The 20,380-nt window shown below is 40.7% G+C and overlaps 2 protein-coding genes across 2 annotated transcripts in view; one reads left to right on the top strand and one right to left on the bottom strand.

Annotated features, from left to right (window-relative positions):
* Positions 1-730: 730 nt before the first annotated feature.
* On the bottom strand, positions 731-5,251 carry rec114 (REC114 meiotic recombination protein). Its single transcript, XM_068742413.1, has 6 exons — positions 5,168-5,251; positions 3,769-3,858; positions 2,502-2,585; positions 2,231-2,404; positions 1,074-1,151; positions 731-895 (listed from the first exon to the last, which is right to left on the bottom strand). Exons 1-6 carry the CDS (start codon positions 5,249-5,251, stop codon positions 731-733), a joined length of 675 nt encoding a protein of 224 aa, XP_068598514.1.
* A 1,416-nt stretch (positions 5,252-6,667) lies between these two features.
* The window catches only part of LOC137905509 (potassium/sodium hyperpolarization-activated cyclic nucleotide-gated channel 3-like), a 39,730-nt gene continuing 26,017 nt past the window's right edge, over positions 6,668-20,380 (top strand). The window contains exons 1-3 of the mRNA XM_068749790.1: positions 6,668-6,681; positions 6,850-7,509; positions 17,599-18,022. Coding sequence (XP_068605891.1) covers positions 6,668-6,681; positions 6,850-7,509; positions 17,599-18,022 — 1,098 coding nt within the window. The remainder of the gene's footprint in view (positions 6,682-6,849; positions 7,510-17,598; positions 18,023-20,380) is intronic.

Raw genomic sequence — 20,380 nt, 5'->3', positions numbered from 1 at the left:
GGCTTCATCGACTGGCAGTATTACATTTAATTGAGAGTGATTACAGAAAATGAATACTGTACGTTTATCTATTTAAACAAAAATGATATGTGTATTATTTCTATTTTCTTTCCAGAGTAAGTTAGATGTCTTGTATATGTTGAAGTACGAATGTTCAAATGATAGGAAATCTGTAAAACAAATATTTCTTTTTATATTGCCCAAGTTTAATTGAATGATTTGTATTTTTTCATTTTCTCTCTTAACTGTATAGCATGGCTATAATCCTATGCAATATGTATTCTTAAATAGATATATGGAGGGCAGTTTGTTTAACTCAGTGAAGCTTTAATATTGTGGGATCACTTGGAAGCTGGCATAGCAAAATTCACTGCTGTAGCTGCATGACTCCTGTTTCAATACTATGTATCCATGTCTGTTGCGGTGGGAATGGACCTGCATTGAGGTAGGAACGGAGGGACCAGAGTGTATAGCCACAATCAAACAAATAAATGAGACCAATATTTTTTTTCTGAATAAAAAGATAAATCCAGATGTTTTTGGAAGTTCTTCCTTTAATTACTTGAATTCATTACAATTCAAAACATCCCCATTGGACCACACGTCATAACAAACAACATCTGTAAAGCAGCGAACAGACACATAACCACCAGGAACTCCCTCTGTAAACGGTAGAAGAAGAAACATGTTGCACTGAATTGAACGTCCTGCCTTCGGTTGATGAAATTCGTCACTCTTCAACGAGTTTCCTCAGCTCCTCCTCCACCTTCTCCACGAAAGCAGGAAAGGTAGGATCGAGCAGAGAAGCACGTAGGACATGCTCCAAGTTGCACTGTGCTGAAGAACCGTAGCAATATGCTTCAGGGAAAGTCACGGCAGCCTCTCCTAAGAAGTGCTATGGAACAGACAATAAATGCAGCTTTTAAAAAATAGGGATTTTAAAAAGAATTAAAGATGTAGTGTGACTTCGGGGTATTCTTCAGCTGTTAAATCTAAAAGAAAATTACGATTATGTTTCACTATTGATGCTAATTGTTTAGCTGCTGATCGCTTGCACTTTTGTGGATCAATACCTGGGTTAGACGCTTGAATGTCACCGATGCTTGGACAGCTTCAGGCTCAACTGCCATAGCCTCTTCCTGCGGAGTCTGCTGAAACAGGGTTATGCACAAAAGATTTGAAGATCACAGCAGTAAACATCGGGGGTCAGAAGCCAATCACGGGCTTCATTACTAATAGAATGATATCCCCTCAAAGCCCTTTTATCACAACTGACCTCCTTCAGTGTGCCGATATCCTAAAGGTCACATTGAAACCCAAAGCAGCGCACGTTCCTCTCAGTGCTCATGTGTGTCACGACAAACCCGTTCCCAGTTAACAATTTGCTTGAGTGTTTTTCAATGAAATAAAAGGTCACTGAAAGGAGACACAATGAGCACAGGACAGTCACGTCTCCAAACTGTCCTCAATTCGTCAAGATTATTGGATTATTCTTTTTTTTTGGCACTGTTTGGTCTGACCTTTAGCAAGATTACTCAAATAGAGGTGAACCAAATGTGAGTCTTTTTTTTTTTACACAGCAAGGTAAGGCCATGGGGAAAATGTGATCTGGAATCCACGTCCATACTCAAAAATCTAATCAAGTATTCTTTGGCCAAGCTACATTCCTACAGAAATTAATCAAATGCCATTGATAATGAGAGAAAACAGGAAGTCAGAGAGACGCCCAACTCCCATTGGTGAATCGTTTCTTCAATGGCTTCAAAGGAATGTTCCTTTAATGGATGCATGCATGTATGAATTAGCTATATTGTGTGTCTACATTAGTGTGTGTGTGTGAGAGGTTGCTGTGTTCTACACTGCATACTGTGCTGTCATTGGCTAAAGGCTCCTGTGCTATATATATCTGATCTCGTGTCACCTCTGAGAATAAGACGTTATTGTAAACAGCACCATCTAGTGGGAGTCTTACAGCGCAGCAATGTGCCTCGTGGACTAAAGAAAGTTACATAATGCTTTTAGACTTTACATTTATAAAATATTATGCAGACTATAGTGACGCAAGAGGTGAGCGCCTAATTCGTGCCGAGCCAAAATCAGTGAGAGATAAAAGAAACAGACACAAAATGACACTGAACAGTCAGAAAGCAGACGCTCAGCTATGTGCTGCAGCTTCTGTTCAGGAAATGCATTTCTAATGCAAATATATACTAAACCTTAAGGGTCCAACCTGTATCACTGGTGCAGAGCCCTCAGCAGGGGGCCGAACAGGGCGTGGCAGAGTGTCGGCCTGAGTGGTGACAGGAATGTACTGCATCAATGTTTCCACAGCGTCTGAACACATCTTTATAGCCTCTGCCTTGCTGCTTCCATAGAACTGCATCCTCATCATGCGGCCTTCCCCCTGTGAACGCATTCACTCTGTGGCAATTCAACTGCACCAAAGCTCCTATGTTGCTTCAGTGTAGTCAGACAGATAGGTATTTAATTTCTTGGCTCACCTTCGCAGTTAATCGAAACATCAGGTTATCTGATTTCTGGAACACTTTGAGAATATCAGAGGCCAACAGCAAAGGGATTCTGTCCTAAGAAAAGATAAGAGAATAACACAAATCTTCAATCGCCACGACAGGAAACGGATTTATCTGTAGAACATGTTTAACTACCGGTAATGATTAGCATAAAGAATGAGGCATATTTAAAAAAAAAAAAATCAAAGTGTTCTTTTTTAAAACAAAAAAGAAAAGAAAATAATTTTCCAGCAGTCCTAAAACAAATATGAGATAAAGTGAATATACCAAAGAAAGCTTTATATTATGAGAGTTGTATCACACTAATGGGGGAAAAGCTACCTGAAACTGTCTGCAGGGGTCTCTGTTAAATAAGTAACATCAGCTTTGATCATTTTTGTTCGATAGGAATCAGCCCAGACGTATCTTGGCTTAGCATCAATTTAAAGTGTTTTATGCATAAAGTTGTTATGAATAAAATCTTAGTTCTCTGTTTGGCAGGAAGTTAAATTCTTTCTCTAAGGACCAAAATAACCAGAATAACTTCCCTCATGAATAATTACCCGAATGATCAAATAGAAGCTTTAACTCAGACTTGCAAAATTGCATAAAAACATAAATATAATCGGCAAGAATTAAGTATTGTAAAAAATATTGTGACGACTTGAAGTAAAAGTGAATTACTGTCATCAACTTTGGTGACGGACATATCATTTACTCCCCTTCTCTGTTTTTATTTTACGCTGCTTCCTGTCTCTTTCTTTTCATTTGACCTCTATTTATCCAGGTAAAGCCGATTGAGAACGACGACCTGGCCACCTTTGTGGGTGCCCAAATTAAATGTCACTTGTTTTTTTCAGACCTTTGATATTCACGTATGTCAAGATATCATTTCAGTGTGTGCTGCAGCGGCTGAGCCTAAAATCACAGCCAATGAGGAGCAGCAGGAAAAAGCTAATAACACACTCGTCACAATACCGCTGTGAGATCTGTGAGGAAATACGAGATTAAGACTGCTTCTCTCTTTAATGGGATATTTCGTTTTCACCAGGAACGATGTTCGGTCTGTTGCGTACTTCATAATTACTGTAAATCTCCAAACATTCGTTGAGTTCAAAATACAAGACCGAACAGCAGACCAGACACGAGAGTGAATGCAGTAAGCCCAGTGTTTCCACTGGCAGTCATTTGGACAGGCAATGTCAAAAAAAAAAAAAAGAAATCAAGAGGGAGTGAACCACAGAACGGTTGAGCTTACCAAGCATTCCTGCCCTTGCAGCACCAGCAAGTATCCGCACGCCTCAAGCCTGATGACGATTTCCGGTTTATCGGCATCTGCCTCAAAAACCTGGTGAAGAAAGGGGAGCGTTAGTGAGTAGAACATGTTTCCTCATCAAGTTAGAGGGACTTTGGTTTAAACAGGTGTCCATTTGAAACGTTGTCCCACAGAATGGCACCCATAATCTCATTAGCCTGAATTATGCTGAGTCTGATTTATTTAAACTCAAGGCAACAGATTGAGAATCTGAGGATGAATGATTACTCTTTAACATATCTTGCCAGAGTGATGTCTTAGGAAAACTACCGGTACTCAGTTTTCCAGACCAGCTGGTGTCTTTTGATCAAAACATTGAGACACAAGTTTGAAATTTCCCATTGCTCTTTTTTTTTTTAACATAATCTTTAATGTGATAATTACTCTATTCGAGACAACTCTGTCTCTCCTGCTATAATTAAAAGGTTCTGATATAATACAGACCTATGAAACCCAATCATGTATGGGAACGTGTCGGGCATTAGGAACACACAGTTCTTCAAAGACCAACTCAGATCTACATCTTAACCACTACTTTATTATAAGCTACAATTATTACAACATTTAAATTATAGTCTTTTTTTTTTATACCAAACTTAAATCAGTTTTCTCAAACTCCCTTCAGAGATTAGCTCCATTACCAAACATTACACACCGATATTATAAAGGATTGGAATTCCTTTTCTTTCTGGTTTTATATACGACCTACAGAAACACATTGTGTTTACATTTTTTGCTGCAGGTATTTTTACAGATATTTACAGCAAATATCCTCTCCAACATAAAAGCTCTGTCTTCTTTATCAGTTTTCCAAATGAAAGCATGCCATAGCAATGTTTATTGCCCTTTTTTCTCCTTTTCGTGTATATTGTCAGCATTATAATGCATCTTGGAGATTCTGCTTAGAGCCCTGATAAAAAAATACGCCTAATGAAAAACATTTTAGGACTCTACTGCTTAAATAAGTCTAGCATACATTTAAATAGCAGCAAAGTCATATTAACCATTGCTGAGATATAATCTCCATTTAATATGGACGCAAATACATTTTTACACTATTTTACATAAGCTTCATCATAGTAACCATTGCTCAGATATAATCTCCATTTCATGTGGACGTAAATACATGTCTAAACTATTTTACATAAGCTTCATCATATAAATTATATTTTTTGCAGTTATTGAAGGTGTTTGTTTTTTACCTGAAAAGGCTAATGATGACACAACGCAGCCGACGTAAGACTCTGCCTCTGCGATGCTAGTTTACTAGGAAAAGTAGCTCCTTTTTTAGCTAGCTGGCACAGCGCGAGGATTTAAACTAACTAAACTAAATGTAAGTTACCTTCCAAGGACTCCCCTCTGTCCCTCCAGAGCTTGGGCCTAAACGCCCGTACCGCTTTAGCCTCCACGCTTGATAGGCGTCCATCATTTCCAGTGGGTGTTTATTGACACTTTACGCAGACAGTCCGTCGTCAGTGACTCCGCTCCGCCGCTCAGATCAGTCCGCCTGGCGCGCGACAAAAAGTCTCAAAACAATGTGCTGTTAAAGACTATTTCAGAAGCGTAAGTATAATGACTGATGGAGAAATGACATGTGATATATATTTATATATGTTCCATTGCAAGAGGTTGTAAAAGTCATTAGTCCTCATAGTAGTAAGATCTGCGTCTTATTATTTGTGTTCTGGTTTCTGCTTTTTCCCTGCAGCTTGCCTTGAAATCAGAATTATAATAAAAATCAGTACAATTATTTATGCCTTAAGTATTCAAACTCTCCCGCAGTATATGAACCTATAATTGTACAGTGACTTTACAGGTGACATATTGTAGTTCTGGTAGTTAAGTATTGTTTTAGTCTAGTGATAATTGGTTTACTGTTTCACTCATTCATGTTGTTTTACGCAAAACCTGGCTGATTTGTTGTTTAGTTTTCCAGAGCTGCTGTTCTTAAGCGATTTATTATGTTTCTCTTGCATTTCATGGACTTTGAAAATGAAATGTCTTTAAATAATCAGTACACAGAATAATCGATAAACTTATTGCATTATGTCACACCAGAATTTTGACAAATTAACTTTAAATAGTTAAATAGTTATTAATACTTTGTGTTGTTCTCACTGCGCTCTAATTGCATTAGAATTGCATGCATATACAGTATATAATAACGAGAATAATTAACATTTACAATACGCATATGTTTTTATAGCCGCATGCAAACAATGAGCTGAGGTAGCGGCTGTTAAAACACGAATTCCAGTTTTTACTGTATTTGTGTGCGCAGATTACGCAGTGGATCAGACGATCATCAGGATGGTGAATAGACTGGCTGGTTCTCCCGAGGGAAGCTCCACAGAACTGAACAATGGGTTTGCACTGACCGACCTGTAGCCCCAACGCGAGAGCGCGGAGCAAGCAGCGTTTTAAGAATGGAACGAGAACGAGCAGTCCCCTTTAAACACGATGGGCTGAGCTGACTTGCAGCTCTCGCTCCTATGGCAACCCAATATATCAGCATCATGAATATTCACAGTTCACCAAAACGCACCATGACTGTGGAACAGTGATGTCAGCCGCGTCCCTGGAACGCGCGACTCTATTTTGCGTGATTGTGTCGCGTTGTTTCGTGGCTGCATGGCAAGACATCAGTTTGAAAGCGCATCCTTCGTCGTGCTTGACCTCTCCCTCCTCTTCTTCATCACGGTCCGTCAGCGCACGTCCCTCTCGTGTCACGCTGAGGTGACTTTCAAGCAGTTTTTTTTTTCCCCCACTTTTGCGCACAGAGATGTGCAGCGTGGACGCAGTGGCCAAGCTGACCTCCCAGGCTGCGCTTGGAGACACACATATGCAAACTGCCAGGTATAGCGTCACTATGTTCCAGCAGAGCTACGGTGGACCGTGCCATGCGTCGCGGGCTTCCATGGATTCGGATTAGCTCCAGACTGATCGCTCTCACAAACAGATCGGGAGCGCGCGGCTGGATTGGTTCGATTTGTCTCCGCTGTGCCTCAATGTCATAATGGACAGGATGCACTCCTCCATGCGTAAAAGGCTCTACAGTTTGCCTCAGCACATTGGGCAGAAAGCATCGATGATGGGCGAAGGTGAAGACGCAGACAAGGACACGCGGATGAAGAGCATCCGGATGAAGCCTCTGCCGTCACCGTCGCCGACCTCTGGGGGGGGGAGCTGCAAAAGTGGGGAGTCCGCGATCATGGAGACGGTCATCGGGAAACAGGTGAAGAGCAGCTCCAATGGAGACTGTCGGAGATTTCGGGGAAGCCTCTCGTCAATCACGAGTCGGCACATGCACGACTCTGACTTGGCGGAGGAGCGGCGCCTCATCGCTGGGGGGGACGTCACCCCGGGCGAGGAGAGCCCCCCCGGAGGCACCGGCGATGGGCCGCCGGATCAAGGCGCGCAAGGGGCCAGCGGCGGCGTCCAAAGAGATTCCCCAGAGCGACAGCCGGGGTTCGTAAAGTTAGATGCCGGCATCGATCAAATTCTACCGGACGAAGAGAGATTATATCAAACTGGGTTCATACACAGACAGCTGGGCGCGATGCTCCAACCAGGGGTCAACAAGTTCTCCCTGAGAATGTTCGGGAGTGAGAAGGCGGTGGAACGGGAACAGCTGCGCGTTAAATCCGCGGGCTTTTGGATCATTCATCCGTACAGCGATTTCAGGTAAACGTGTGAACATTTCTGCACAGCACACTCCAAACAACGAAAGATTTAGAATGAAGCGTCACGCCAACGTCATGCGTCACAGACCCAGATGTTTCTCTACATCAGCTTCATTCATTGTTTGATCGAGCCTCATTGGCACCTTCATAACTCATTTTCATTGAATGGTGACATTAGATCGAAATGATAATTGCGATTAATCGTCTTTATAGTACCTGAGATGTCTTGCAATTTACTAATGAAATACATTTTTAAGGTATTTTCAGTGGTTTAGTAAAACAGGTGAATTATGTTCATGATTTTAAAGGCCCGTATTAATCCGGAGGTCTGTGGATACACGATGCTGTTTTTTGGTTAAGACAACTTTTCTCTGATTGTTCTGGGTTTGTCTATTTTGGCCATTCATTTAAATTAGCTGAAGCCCTTCAGTGTTTAATTTTTCTAATTCATTTATGAAAACTTGTGCAAAAGGGACTTGATTCATCACAATGTGGGTTAAGTTATTTCATTTGTACTAATTTATGTTCAATGTCAATTTTGAATTGACCGACACTGTAAATCTCTGCATTTTCTACTCGTGCACGTCTCCTCTTGTGATAAAAGGACATAAACAGAGAAGGTTCATGCAGTCTTGATGGCAAAAATATGTTTTCCTTTATAGTTGTAGGCTTGAGTTTGTTCTTGGCAATATGCATGTCATTTTCAAAAGCTAACACAACTAACACTTTGTATGGTGCAGTTTTGATTGTGCTTGTCTTCCATGCTCAACTCAGAATATCTAGTGAAATTTAAGGATAATACAATTTTGTCTTCTTCTTTATTTGCACTGCAAATATTAAAGGTTAAACTATTTGATTATATGGTGTCTCATCCTCGGTGGGTCATTTGCATGTGCAGCAAAAGCAAAAGAAATGAGAGTATAGCTGCATGTTGTTGGGGAGGACGATGCAAAGGACAGGGTGAAGTGGAGAACATTGATTTGCTTTGGCGACCCCTCACGGGACAAGCCGAAAGTAGTAGTAGAAAAAGCGAAAGGAAATAATGAATGAAAATCTTCTCCCTATCATTTAAAGTTTAAACGGAGGTATTTCTAAAACGATCAATAGTGGGCGTGTTCCTGTCTGAAACACTGAATGCTGTCCAGCATGTCGTGCGGTTGGCTGACTCTTAGGGTGCTTTGGCAGATGATTTAGAAACTGACTCTTTTTCCACATCGATAACAAGATGTCCGACTAGAATAAGAAGCATGCGAGTTGTTCACAGGCCCCGGGGGGGGGGGGGGGGGTCAGTGGAAAAGGCTAAATGAGACACTTTCTAGATTAGAAAACAGGCCCGTCTTATCTGGCTGTTTATCTTCAGAGAAATGACATTGTGATGGTTTATATAACTTTATATTGTCATCTGAAATTATTTTTAAGATTGACTCATACATAAGATGTCTTATGTTCTCATAAATAAGTATTTTTTTTTAAACTCCGTAATTATGCGTTATGAGTGAGAGAGAATTAAGAGATTATTAGAACATTTCAGGTGCAATCAGATATGATTAACTCTATCGTTTCATCTTTCCAATCTGCCACTGGTTTATTCTGCGTAAGGAATCCCTCTCTGTACATAGAGGTTGAAAACCAGTCACAGTCTTCATCAGCAACAGAGACATGTCGGAGAAAGTTTGCTCTGCACCTCCCAGCTGCCTGTGTTTTCCTCTGACCTCTTCTGCTCTCTTACTCACTGTGGTAAATGTCATGAAGAAGGATGATTTTGGGCTTGTGGAGTCCGCCCTCATGCAGAAAGGTCAGAAACTTGGCGCAGACCATCGGTTTTGAAGTGCCTTTGAGCAAGATGCTGTAACAGCGACTTCACCCAGCACTCGGTGAAATAGATGCGTGTTTGATTCTCATAGTTAGATGTATCGGAGTGAAGAGATGAATGAAAATGCACGAAGAATGGAGTGCTCCAAAAAATATTAAATAATATTAAAAGTATTTAAAGGCGTCAACTAATATTCAAAGCCCATCTCCATGTGAGATGGAGAAGAATGGTACTTTATATCAGCCATTATGCCAGTTATCCCAGCATGGTGAGATGATAGCGACTATTTTATATTTAATGAACTGAAGGAGAACCATGAAGCGTCTTCCGAAATCAGGATCAGAGACGGGATGAGAGGACTGTAATTAAAGTACACAAGGAGATGACTGGGACCTTTTAATGAGCCCGGAGAAAAGAAGGGTCTCTGTGACTAAATGTTTTATTCCCATGTCTGCATCAAAGCTTTGGCACCATAAACTCAAATTAGACTGTCACCAGAAATCACACAGTCATCACCGCACCAGACTTCAGCAAAACCTCTGCTTGTCGGGTATTGTGTAATGCTAAGAAGCAAGGGAGGAGCAATGTCTTGCAAGGGAAAAAGACGGATTAAAAATGGCTGGCATCATAATCCAATCTGCAGCCCCATTTCCAGATCCAAGGCTGAACAGCTTCCTTCAGTTCTGAGCAAGCATCTCCCAGATCTGGTCAGTTAACCAGAGACCCCCCCCCCCCCCCCCCCCCCCAAGCAAACCTTTAAATTCACTGATTTGTTTGGAGTTTTATAAATATGGACAAGTAGCTGAAAAATAACAAATTTCCAGTGGATGCCTCTGATGTTTAAAGTCCCCGTTATTTAAGTGCGTTTTGATTCATTTGTGAATCAGAGGCCAGAGGACATGTGAGCCGGAGAAGTCTTTCACATTTTCCAGAAGAGATAGAAAGAAAAGTTAAATCATTACAACTAATTTTTCACATTGGAGGCTCTCTAAATATCTCAATTTTTCTTTAGAACCAAGAATATCAGAGAGGGGGGGGGGGGGGTGCCTGTCCTGCACACTGAGGCCCTCGGGGCTGTGTTTAGTTGAATGAACTTTAGCACCAATGAAAACGTGCCCTATGTTCCTGAAAGTGTTTGCTGCCTGTTCATTTAACCACTTTTTGATTTTATGTTTTCATCCTGTTGTTGAAGTGAGCTTTAGCATTTTAAAATCTTCCATCAGCACAAATAGAAACAATGTTTTTTTTCTGGACAGACGCTCGCAGTATTTTGCATAACAATGTTTACGTGAGCGTATTTGCATATCACAGTCTTCAAAAGGCAGAAATGGTAACGATAAGCACTGTGGTCTTGATGAGAAGAAAGGGAGCGACGGCTGCTACCTTCACCGAGAGCACGCTTGTATTTTGTGGGAAATCAGAGGGAAATAAATCTCAGTGGTTGTTATTCCTTTGATGAATTTCCAGATGCTTTAAAATGCTAAATCAATTATGCCCTTTAGCGTAATTGCCGTTATCATGTATTAACACGCTAACAAATATACAGACTTTATTTTGAAAGTACAGCAGTTTTTATTGCAAGATAGTGCAAGATTGTGTATCTCTATCAGTGTGTATTGGGTTTGTATGCGGTCATCTTAAAAAAGACTAAGCTTTCCATTTCAGTCAAGTTGATTACTGCTGATTTCAGAGTACTTTTGTTATTGATTTGTTTGGGTCTCTTGGGGGTCTCTGGCTTTTCATCTGTAGATGTATTGATATTGAGCTGGAGAAACATGCACGCCTGTGGTGAAGGCGATTCCCCGTCTTATGGCAGAAATAGTGCGAGTCGTAGCAGAGGTGAGAATTACATAAGTTTTTGACAGTTTTAAGTAGGGATGTCCCAACTTAAATTTTGAAGAAGAGGGAAGAAACTGATCCAGGATGTCCCTAATTTTGTATTTTATTCATCTTATTTCAACATTTTCCTCTTAAACAGAGCACTTCTGTGGCCTGAACATTCAAGTAATAACTAAAATACTTTTTTCACTTTGGACTTGGATTAGTGAAGCAGGAAATATTAAATATGAATATTTAAAATAAAATGAACAGCATCTCAATCGCAAAGTTTTTGTCATCCACTTCAAAATACTTCCACACTACAAACCATAGTTTTAAGCCTCTATAATGATGATTGTAAATATATTAGAATAATATTTTAAACAAAAGATGAATGAATCGAGTCGATATTGAAGTGTACAAGTTTGTGCCCTCCTGGACCGTGTCTGCTACCAATAAATCTCATCTGCAGGTGGATGCTGGAGGAAAACACATTTGTATATCTCTACATACTCTAGGATGAATGACAAACCATGAAATAATTCCTCCTTTAATTTAGTGATGCGGAAACATGGGGATTTCAGATGCTTCTGACTAGGCCTGAAAGTGGGGTAATCAAAATAGACTGCTGCGCTCATCCACGAATATTAAGAGCAAAGAGATTATTACAGCACAATTTATTTAATGGAGGAAGCCCACGGAGGACGTGCGTAGCCAGTGAGTGGGTGGGCGGATACCTGTCATCGTTGCAGGATGATCAGATGGCACCGTATGACCTCAGGAGGCAGGCACGCTTTTGTGGGAGCGTCAAAACGACACAACTGTAAAATAATAGCTCTTTTTTTTATGTGTGTGAGTGCCTCCTCTTGTGATAAGTCATTTAATTCAGCTTTACATATTAGGCAGAGAGCTCAGTTTAACCTTTGAAAAGCGATGCTCATCTCGAGGTGAGATTATATCGATTGATTGGACATCTATGCATTTTGCAAATGGGAAAGCCTGTCCGGAGCGTTTCTGTTCATGTCACTCAGCAGGAAATGCTAGATGACAAACGTGATGGCGTTCTCCCGACTCCACCGCCCCCTGCACTGAGGCTTCAGTTTATAATCTCTCCATGTGGATACACAACACTCAATCGTCAAGAACACTCCTGAGTATTTACCTTTTTAACACATTTCACTGTTTATTTGTTTCTGTTCCCACTGCAGGTGTGATTATTGTCTTACTCACCGATAACATGTAAAAAAAAACCCCACATGCATCTGTTCACAAATGACCATTTAGTGTTTTTGAAAAACAGTAACAGAAGAGGAAGAAGCAGGGTGGGTTGTATTTTTGTGCGTTGTAACAACATAGAGGTGACAGATTCTTTCCATTTAGTAAGAGTAATGGTTGCATTTTACACATTTACTTTTAATTTCAATCAAGCTTTTGACATGCAAACAGTGTTGGTCAAAAAACAATCAACATCAAAAACAGATTACCGGTATGTGGATATAATCTTCAGTATAATTATCCACGGCAGCGACTCAACCTTCTACATCATCACTTAATTGATAACCAGACTGAAGGACGTCCCTGTATTATTGCTTTCCCTAATCCATGTGTGATGATGGAAGAATTAGTGTGAATAAAAGCTGGAAATGTCGAAATGTCTTTGGTTGTTTGCAAACAAGAAAGTGCAAGCTCTCTATTTTATGCTGATTCAACATGAGGGAATGAATCATTATGATTTCTGGGGTTTAAATTCCTCCTATATGCCACTGATTCTGAATGACAACTGCCACTCATTCTCCGGGCATCTTGTTCACACACATAATTGGAGGAAATATTTCACTACTTTTCTCCAGTTTGTTCTTAGTTAGAAGGCAAATTGAGGCATTTACTATAAAATAAAAAATAAATCATTATAAGCACCTTCACTATGTCACTGTTTTTGACCTTGGACATAAAAGCCTTTGTTTTTACCTCATTTAGGATAAAAAATATTTAAGTATTAATTACAAATGAGATTTAATCCTGATGTGTCCTTTTAATTGGAGAACAGTTATCTAGTGTGTCCAAAATCACTTAATGTTTCTTTGTATGGTGCAACAACCAAATCGCACAATCCCTGGTTTAACCTGTGTCCCACTACAGGTTCGTCCATATGTTATACACACTGACCTTTCCAGCCTTGCCCTTCATCCCAGGGGATTCTCACAGCCCTGTCTCTCTAAAATTGGATTGCCTTTTTCCCCACATCAGCCTGCCCTAGATAGACAAGGACCAACTTGTGAAAATGGCATTGGCATGCTGCTGTAGAGGATGGACACAATATGAGTAACACCACATTAAAACATAATGTTTCACTGGCAGCTTCACCGGTTGGTTCACTTTAGGTCAGAGTCGATTAGGCGATTATGCCAGAAACGGTAAACAGTTTCTGCAGATGAGTCGGGGGGGATGACCGGTTTCCTGTGAGGGACAACAAGACTGTCATTACTTTTCATTCTTCCACATCCTTTCTTACATTGGAGTCCTACAAAATGATCTAAGATAGCAATTCTTTTTTTTTTTCTTTTTTTTTTATCACAGACAGTAATTAATTATACAATTCAATGTGTTTGATGTAAAGTGAGCGTTCTACATATCTGATCATTTACCTGTGATGTATTGCCATTAATCCATCGGCATTGCTACATTTACTGTCCACAGCGACCACAGTGCAGGAAAGCAAAGACAGGTGGATGATATTTTTCAGAGAACACCACCACGGTTTAATCTGTAAGAATGTTTTCGACAGTAGGCTTTCCAATCAGAAAAGAGGTCTGGAAGAACTCTACATGTGGCTGGTGTGATTCACAGAAATACTTCCCTGGATGAATATTTATCACCTGGCCCTGCCTCACGCTGGGTGTCCAGAAGACAAAGACAAATGGCTGGATTATGAGACATGAAATAGTGGGAGACAGATCGGTGCCTCCTATTCCCAAAGAGGGAGTGTAGTCTCTTGATTTATCATCACCATCTCCACAGCATGTCCTCTTTTTACCGACATCAACTGTGGCCGTGCAACGTTACCTCGTGATTGATTGAAGAGGGAGGCAGCATCAAAGTTGCAATGTCCAAATCCAATCCTTGATCCTGTTTAACGTGTACAATCGAGAGAGCTAACGAGTCAGCATGATAAATCCTGCCCTGTTTGGTTTAACGGTCAGATAAGCCTCCCCTTTTGCTCACTCATGCAGCCCAGCAAAATCAGATAGATTGATACTCCTCTCTGACTTGATTTCATTTATTACTCTGTGTGCATTCTTCTTGTAGGCTTTTTATCTGCTCCTTTTATTGGCCTCTCCTGTATAATGCATAAAACACCCGTCTCTGTCCAAAAGGGCCTTACATTACATACATTCCCAATCTGTGCCGTTCCCATGCTTCAGTTTATAAAATGTAATTTTCTCTCAACATTACTTATTATGTGCTCGTCCTTCATTTTCTCTTTTTGTTCCCCTTCTCTGTGTTGCCCTTTGACCTCAGATCACCATTTTCAGAGATAGATTGGGGAAAAGGCTTTTTATTTCGGCTGCTCCATTTGCCGCTTCCAGCATCTGATGTGATGAAGATAATGGGCCGGTGTGGTGCAGCCCCAGAGCAAGGGCATGAGGTGATAGTGTACACTGTACAGTGTGACCAACTCTTGGTTTTATAGACACAGAGGGAGGAAGCCCTTTGCTCCATTTGTCTTCTCTTTCCGGCTCTCTCCTTTAAAATGGAGGATGGCGGGAGGAGGATGTGTTTGTGTTCAGCGTTGGCGCCACTGGTCAGTGTTTCCTCCAGCCACACTCTGTGGTTGGCTGACAAGGGACTGCTTTGACGTGACCCGCAGGACCACTGGGAGATAACAAGGCGTCATGATAAAACTCAGATGCAATTAATGGCAGGATGACGGTCCACAACACTGGAGGCAGATACTGGCATATTCTGGTCGGATAAGCGCATGCTGATGGCACCAGCTGTGGAGATTCCTGTTTACTCTGTCTTCTGCTGTGCAGCCCTGCCACGTATTATCTCACTATTAAATCCCAACGGAGGACTGACAGTAGAGTATTTTGGCACCGTTTTTTTGTTCCTCCAAGCAGATAGATAGCAGGCTGTGCTCTGGGAAGCCATGAGGGAAAATAAAGGGCTGCAGAGACAAGGACCAGGAGACTGGATATTCACCAGTGGTTCCAGGCACCTCTGCAGAAACAGAGCAGCAAAGAGAACACCCCCCCAGGTATGGGAAGGGGACAGGAACACTCAGACATGGCTCCTTCAGAGCTGTCCTCTCAGTGAGATTACATCATGGTCCGTTTGCAAAGGGGTTCTGCGGATTTAATTGTTTAGCCGGAGCTCTGAACACACACTTCCGATGTATTCAAAGACGCATCTCACAAAGTGGCCATACTAGCGTGTGTCAGGTATTTGAGACTTTCTCAGAGATGGAAACTCTTGTTCTGGGTTGACGGCTCAGATTCTGATTAAAGACCTGAAATATAAAACACAACAGGTCAAGGAAGTAAAATAAAACTCCCAGTCATTAATTAGACATTAAATTGTTGAAATTTCTGTTGAACCAATAGAACATAATTACCATTATCTCTGAAAACAAAAAATGGAGGAGGCTATATGATAATTTCTGTTTTAATGTGTATGTGTGTGTGTGTGTGTGTATGTGTGTCTGCATAAGCAGGACAACTCGAATATCCTTGAATGGATTTCCCTCAAGTTGTTAAAGATGTTATGTTTTTGTAACATAACATTTCTCACATAGTCAAAGCTGGGACAGTGAAGGGCTTCATTAGAGGTATGATCATCATCATCGGCATCATGGCAAGGCAATCAGAGGCTGGGCAGGCCCTGGCGTTGCCGTAGCGATGCGCATAAGCTTGGTGGAGGTATCTGCTCTCCAAATCCTCTCCCAAATTGCATGTGCTTTGGATTTTTGTCTTATTTATCAAAATAAATAAAAATCCTCTTCTCAAATAATAATAATAATCAATATCCACTGATTTCATTTATGATTGCAATCATTATTGTTGTAAAAAACATTTTCATGCACTTCACTGTGTCCTGCTGTGACAGAAATAACCTGTAGATCCATTTCTACTATCGACTTTTGTTGTTTTTATTATTTATTCTTCTTTTACTTCAGTCATTGCTCATTCCTTTATCTGTTGCAAAACATTTTCCTGCAGTGAGTTGACAATGTGTATAGCGCCGTCTATTTTGCTCTGTTGAATAATGATACGAATAAAAACCCATACGCTGTAACCTTACCTTGGTGTCCTGCCGCAGAACAACCTGTAATCTTATTTATAGATCTCTTTAGCTGTGTTAGGTAAGATTTAACTCCTTTCAGCTGATTTTGCTTCCCTTCTCTCCTTTTAGGTATTTACTAAATCCCTTGGTGAGAGCCGAAGGTTTGGGCAGATTTGCCTCTCCCTCTGATGAAATATTCTTAACCTCGGTTTGATAAAACAGTGTGCCTCACCTAAATATAGCCACCTTTGCCTGCACAGCCCCAGTGTCAGTGACATGCTTGCAGTGTGCCTGCTGGCAGTCCTCAGCAAAAAAAAAAAAAAGCCCCAACATCGTTGGAGCAGGTGACAACAAAAATAGGATTAACCTGTTTAACCTTGTTTTTTTTGTTTTTTTCTCAGACATTTAAATCTTTGTTTGTCAGCTGGCTTGTTTAAAACCGACGGGCTGTTCTTTTCCTGGTAATACACACATTGTTACAGATGTTGTTCTCCAGTTAAGTGTGACAGCCTTTTTCATAGATTGCCTCTCCCTTTGGCTAAATGCGCTTTACATAAAATGAAGTGATTTTTTTTCTCGCAAGATCTTTTCATGCTTGATTTTATTCATTCTCATTCATCATTTTAGAAGCCTAGGGCAGCATATTAAACATCATAGATATTTGAAGATATTTATGCTATCAACAATATCAGCATTACCTCATTTAGTATCTGTGCCCTTAAGTAGCATTGTGTGCATCACGTTTGACTTGCACAGATTGTTAATTGGCCTCTTTGATTAAAGACAACCAAAGGAAACATTAAGATGCATCATTTCAGATCAATTGTATTAGACACGAATGAACAATTCTTGTCTAATACTTTTGTGCCCTGATTTGTTCATCTGAATGCGTACATTTGCTAACTTCATTGTTTGTTGCATATAAATGAAAATATGAAATAACAGAATATTTATGTGTATCTTTGATTGTTTCAAACGTTGTCATCATGGTCTGTTGGCTCTCGGACACATTCACTTTATCAAATCTGGCCCTCCTTCACAATATGTTGCACACTCTTGCATTAGGTAATCTATCATATGTCAGCTACTCCATAATGTAACAATATACAGCACACAGGAGAATATGATGTTGCTGCTGACAACTCTGCTCTGACTTTCTCTACTCTCTCCAAAAAGGTTTTACTGGGACTTGACTATGCTTCTGCTGATGGTTGGCAACCTTATCGTCATTCCTGTGGGCATCACCTTCTTCAAGGATGAGCACACGCCTCCCTGGATCGTGTTCAATGTGGTCTCCGACACCTTCTTCCTCATGGACCTAGTTCTAAACTTCAGGACGGGCATTGTCAAGGAGGACAACACGGAAATTATCTTGGATCCACAGCAGATCAAAATCAAATACTTGCGGAGTTGGTTTGTTGTTGACTTCATCTCCTCCATCCCCGTGGACTACATCTTCCTCATTGTGGAAACACGCATCGATTCAGATTTCTACAAGACTGCACGCGCCTTACGGATCGTCCGCTTTACAAAGATCCTCAGCTTGCTGAGACTCCTACGCCTCTCTAGACTTATTCGCTACATCCACCAATGGGAGGAGGTAGGAGCAAGCATTATATTAATTACACGTAGTCCTGCAGTTGTTGCTGAATGTTTCCCATCTTCCTGCAGGATGTGTGTGATGTGTGCCATTTTTTTTTTAGTTCTTTTTGAAAGCTAGATTCCCTATATTTCGTCAAGTATAATCACAGTGAATCAGCTATAGCTGCAGAGAGACGAGGAAATCACAATGAATGCATATGATTTGCTGATGCGAGTCAAACACTTCAAGTACGTTTGCTGAGCCCTCTTACATCCATTTCCCCCCTTGGTAAGGCAATATGGATAGATGAGGCTTCTGATTACATGAGAGGGTCTTTAGCTGTACCCTAGTCACTGATAGGCTGATGAAGTTGGGTCATTGATTAGATTTTCCCCCCTCCGTGTGCATATTCATTTAGCAGTGAGCACAGAGCCCAGAGATATTGTAGCAATACAAGACTGATTATGACTGTGTCAGTCATTTAATATTTTCATTGTTGTCACGGATTAATCTTGTTTAGTAAAATGAAGCAGCCTGAAGTCAACAGGAAGACACCCCCCCCCTTGGCTCTTTAATGAGAGGCAGTCGGGACTGCTCTGGCAGGTCAGTGACACAAGGAGAGGAAAGACTTGCTAATAAATGCAGCCCACGAGCTGCACTAATTCTCGGAGGCTCAACACGTCTGAATGTACTGCCGTTTGTCATTCCACGTATCCTTCCTTTAAATAGCACAAGTCCACTACAAGCTTGTTTCTTTGAAGCCGTGGCAGGGAACGTCGGAGGCTTTCACTCCAGGGTTTAGTTTCTCAGTGAAGAGTGTGCATGGTCATAATACAGATGTTGCATCGCTGCAGTTCACACTGCCCTTGATTTCAAGCATCAAATGCTCATTTTTAGTTAACAGGGAAGTTTTGTGAACATTCATTTTACATGTCATGCAAGCTGTCCATACATCTTATGCACACTGTTTTTGTTTTACACACTTCTGACTACAGTGTCGAAATTACTTCAAATTCTTTTTACTGATGTTTTCCTGCCCAATTTCCATTTTGTTTATAAAATCATACAGTGTATAGGAATTTCTTTTTACAATTTATACTGGTTTCATCACAAAGACATTCGTCTTACTACAGTTTTACTGAAATGAAGTTGTCTTTCACAGCCAACAACATAACAGTTTTGATGTGAGCAATCAATACGCCTGTCTATGTAGCAATATTGATTGAGGTAGTTAAGCATAATTTCTGAAGAGCAAATATTTAAATGACTGAAAAATATTTTCCAAAAAAATAGGGCCTTTGTACAGCAGTGTTGTCCTATAAATTAGATAATGCACAGGGGACTTCTCAAGGTCACATTGACAGTACATTATTTTAGTGTGAACCCTGTTTTCACAAGTTCTTATCCTATTTGCATATAGCGTCTCTCAGCTGTGTGCACCTGAATGCATGAATTGGACAAATGGAACTGTATAGCAAACTGATCTCCAATCAAACAGCTCCAGATATGCCCAAAGGGTACTTTAAAACATTCCTGGTTTTCAAATGTTCAGCTGCCACTAGAACAGCTTATGTGTGAGTGGTGACATTAATCACGCAGACCTCTGTGGTGCCATTTCAAAGGCAAAGGGAAAGTTCAAATGAACCACTGGGGGAGATCCTTGGCCTCCATGCATGCTGCCAGAAACTCCTGGCAGTCAGCTTTCGAAAGTGAGAAAGGAAAGGTAGAAGTAGACAGACAGATAGATAAATAGATAGATAGATAAATAAACTTTATTGTTACTGAGTTAAAGCTATTTTCAAGCTGTGGGTAATGCAAGAGTGGGATATGGATATATATATATATATATAGCGCTGTGTGTGAGGTGAGCTGATAAACGCTATGGAAGCAGATGGAGTGAAAAGCCAGCTTCGCCTCAGCACCAGAACACACCAGATGAAACTATCTGTCAACACAAAATAACTTGTAACAGAAAACCCACCGCCTGACTGACTTCTTCACATTTTCTAGTGAGCGCTACACTTCAGACAACAGCAGTGATAAAACAGAGCCAAATAATATTGAAGATGACAAGAGCGTAAGCATGGAGAAGTCTTCAAAATTGATTCTTAAAATCATGATGGCGCAATGACCAGTCCATACAGAAACCAATTTCTAAAGGTGACTCAGCTAATCATTTTCCCACTAACTCTCTTGCGAGACATTGCACCCGTATGACCTGCATTTCACAGCAAAATGTTATCCCAATGTGTCATAAGTCTATTTTGTAATCTTTCGGGAACATTTAGTTAACTGACCCATAGAATTTGTCTTTGGCCATTGTGTCGGTATTTCAAAAGTGAAATGACAATCTGTCAGAGAGACATAAAGGTGATG

Source organism: Brachionichthys hirsutus, chromosome 1, assembly GCF_040956055.1.
Source record: "Brachionichthys hirsutus isolate HB-005 chromosome 1, CSIRO-AGI_Bhir_v1, whole genome shotgun sequence".
In the NCBI taxonomy this organism is placed as follows: domain Eukaryota; kingdom Metazoa; phylum Chordata; class Actinopteri; order Lophiiformes; family Brachionichthyidae; genus Brachionichthys; species Brachionichthys hirsutus.
The sequence above is the reverse complement of the archived record's forward strand: the minus strand, read 5'-3'. Positions and strand labels throughout refer to the sequence as shown.

Excerpts from the sequence above, each read along its gene's own strand:
- rec114 (XM_068742413.1), bottom strand. The coding sequence starts at position 5,251 with ATGGACGCCTATCAAGCGTGGAGGCTAAAGCGGTACGGGCGTTTAGGC. Across the intron at positions 2,586-3,768 it reads TGCAAGGGCAGGAATGCTTG|GACAGAATCCCTTTGCTGTT; the intron begins GTAAGCTCAACC and ends ATCTTTTCTTAG. Across the intron at positions 1,152-2,230 it reads GCTCTGCACCAGTGATACAG|CAGACTCCGCAGGAAGAGGC; the intron begins GTTGGACCCTTA and ends ACCCTGTTTCAG.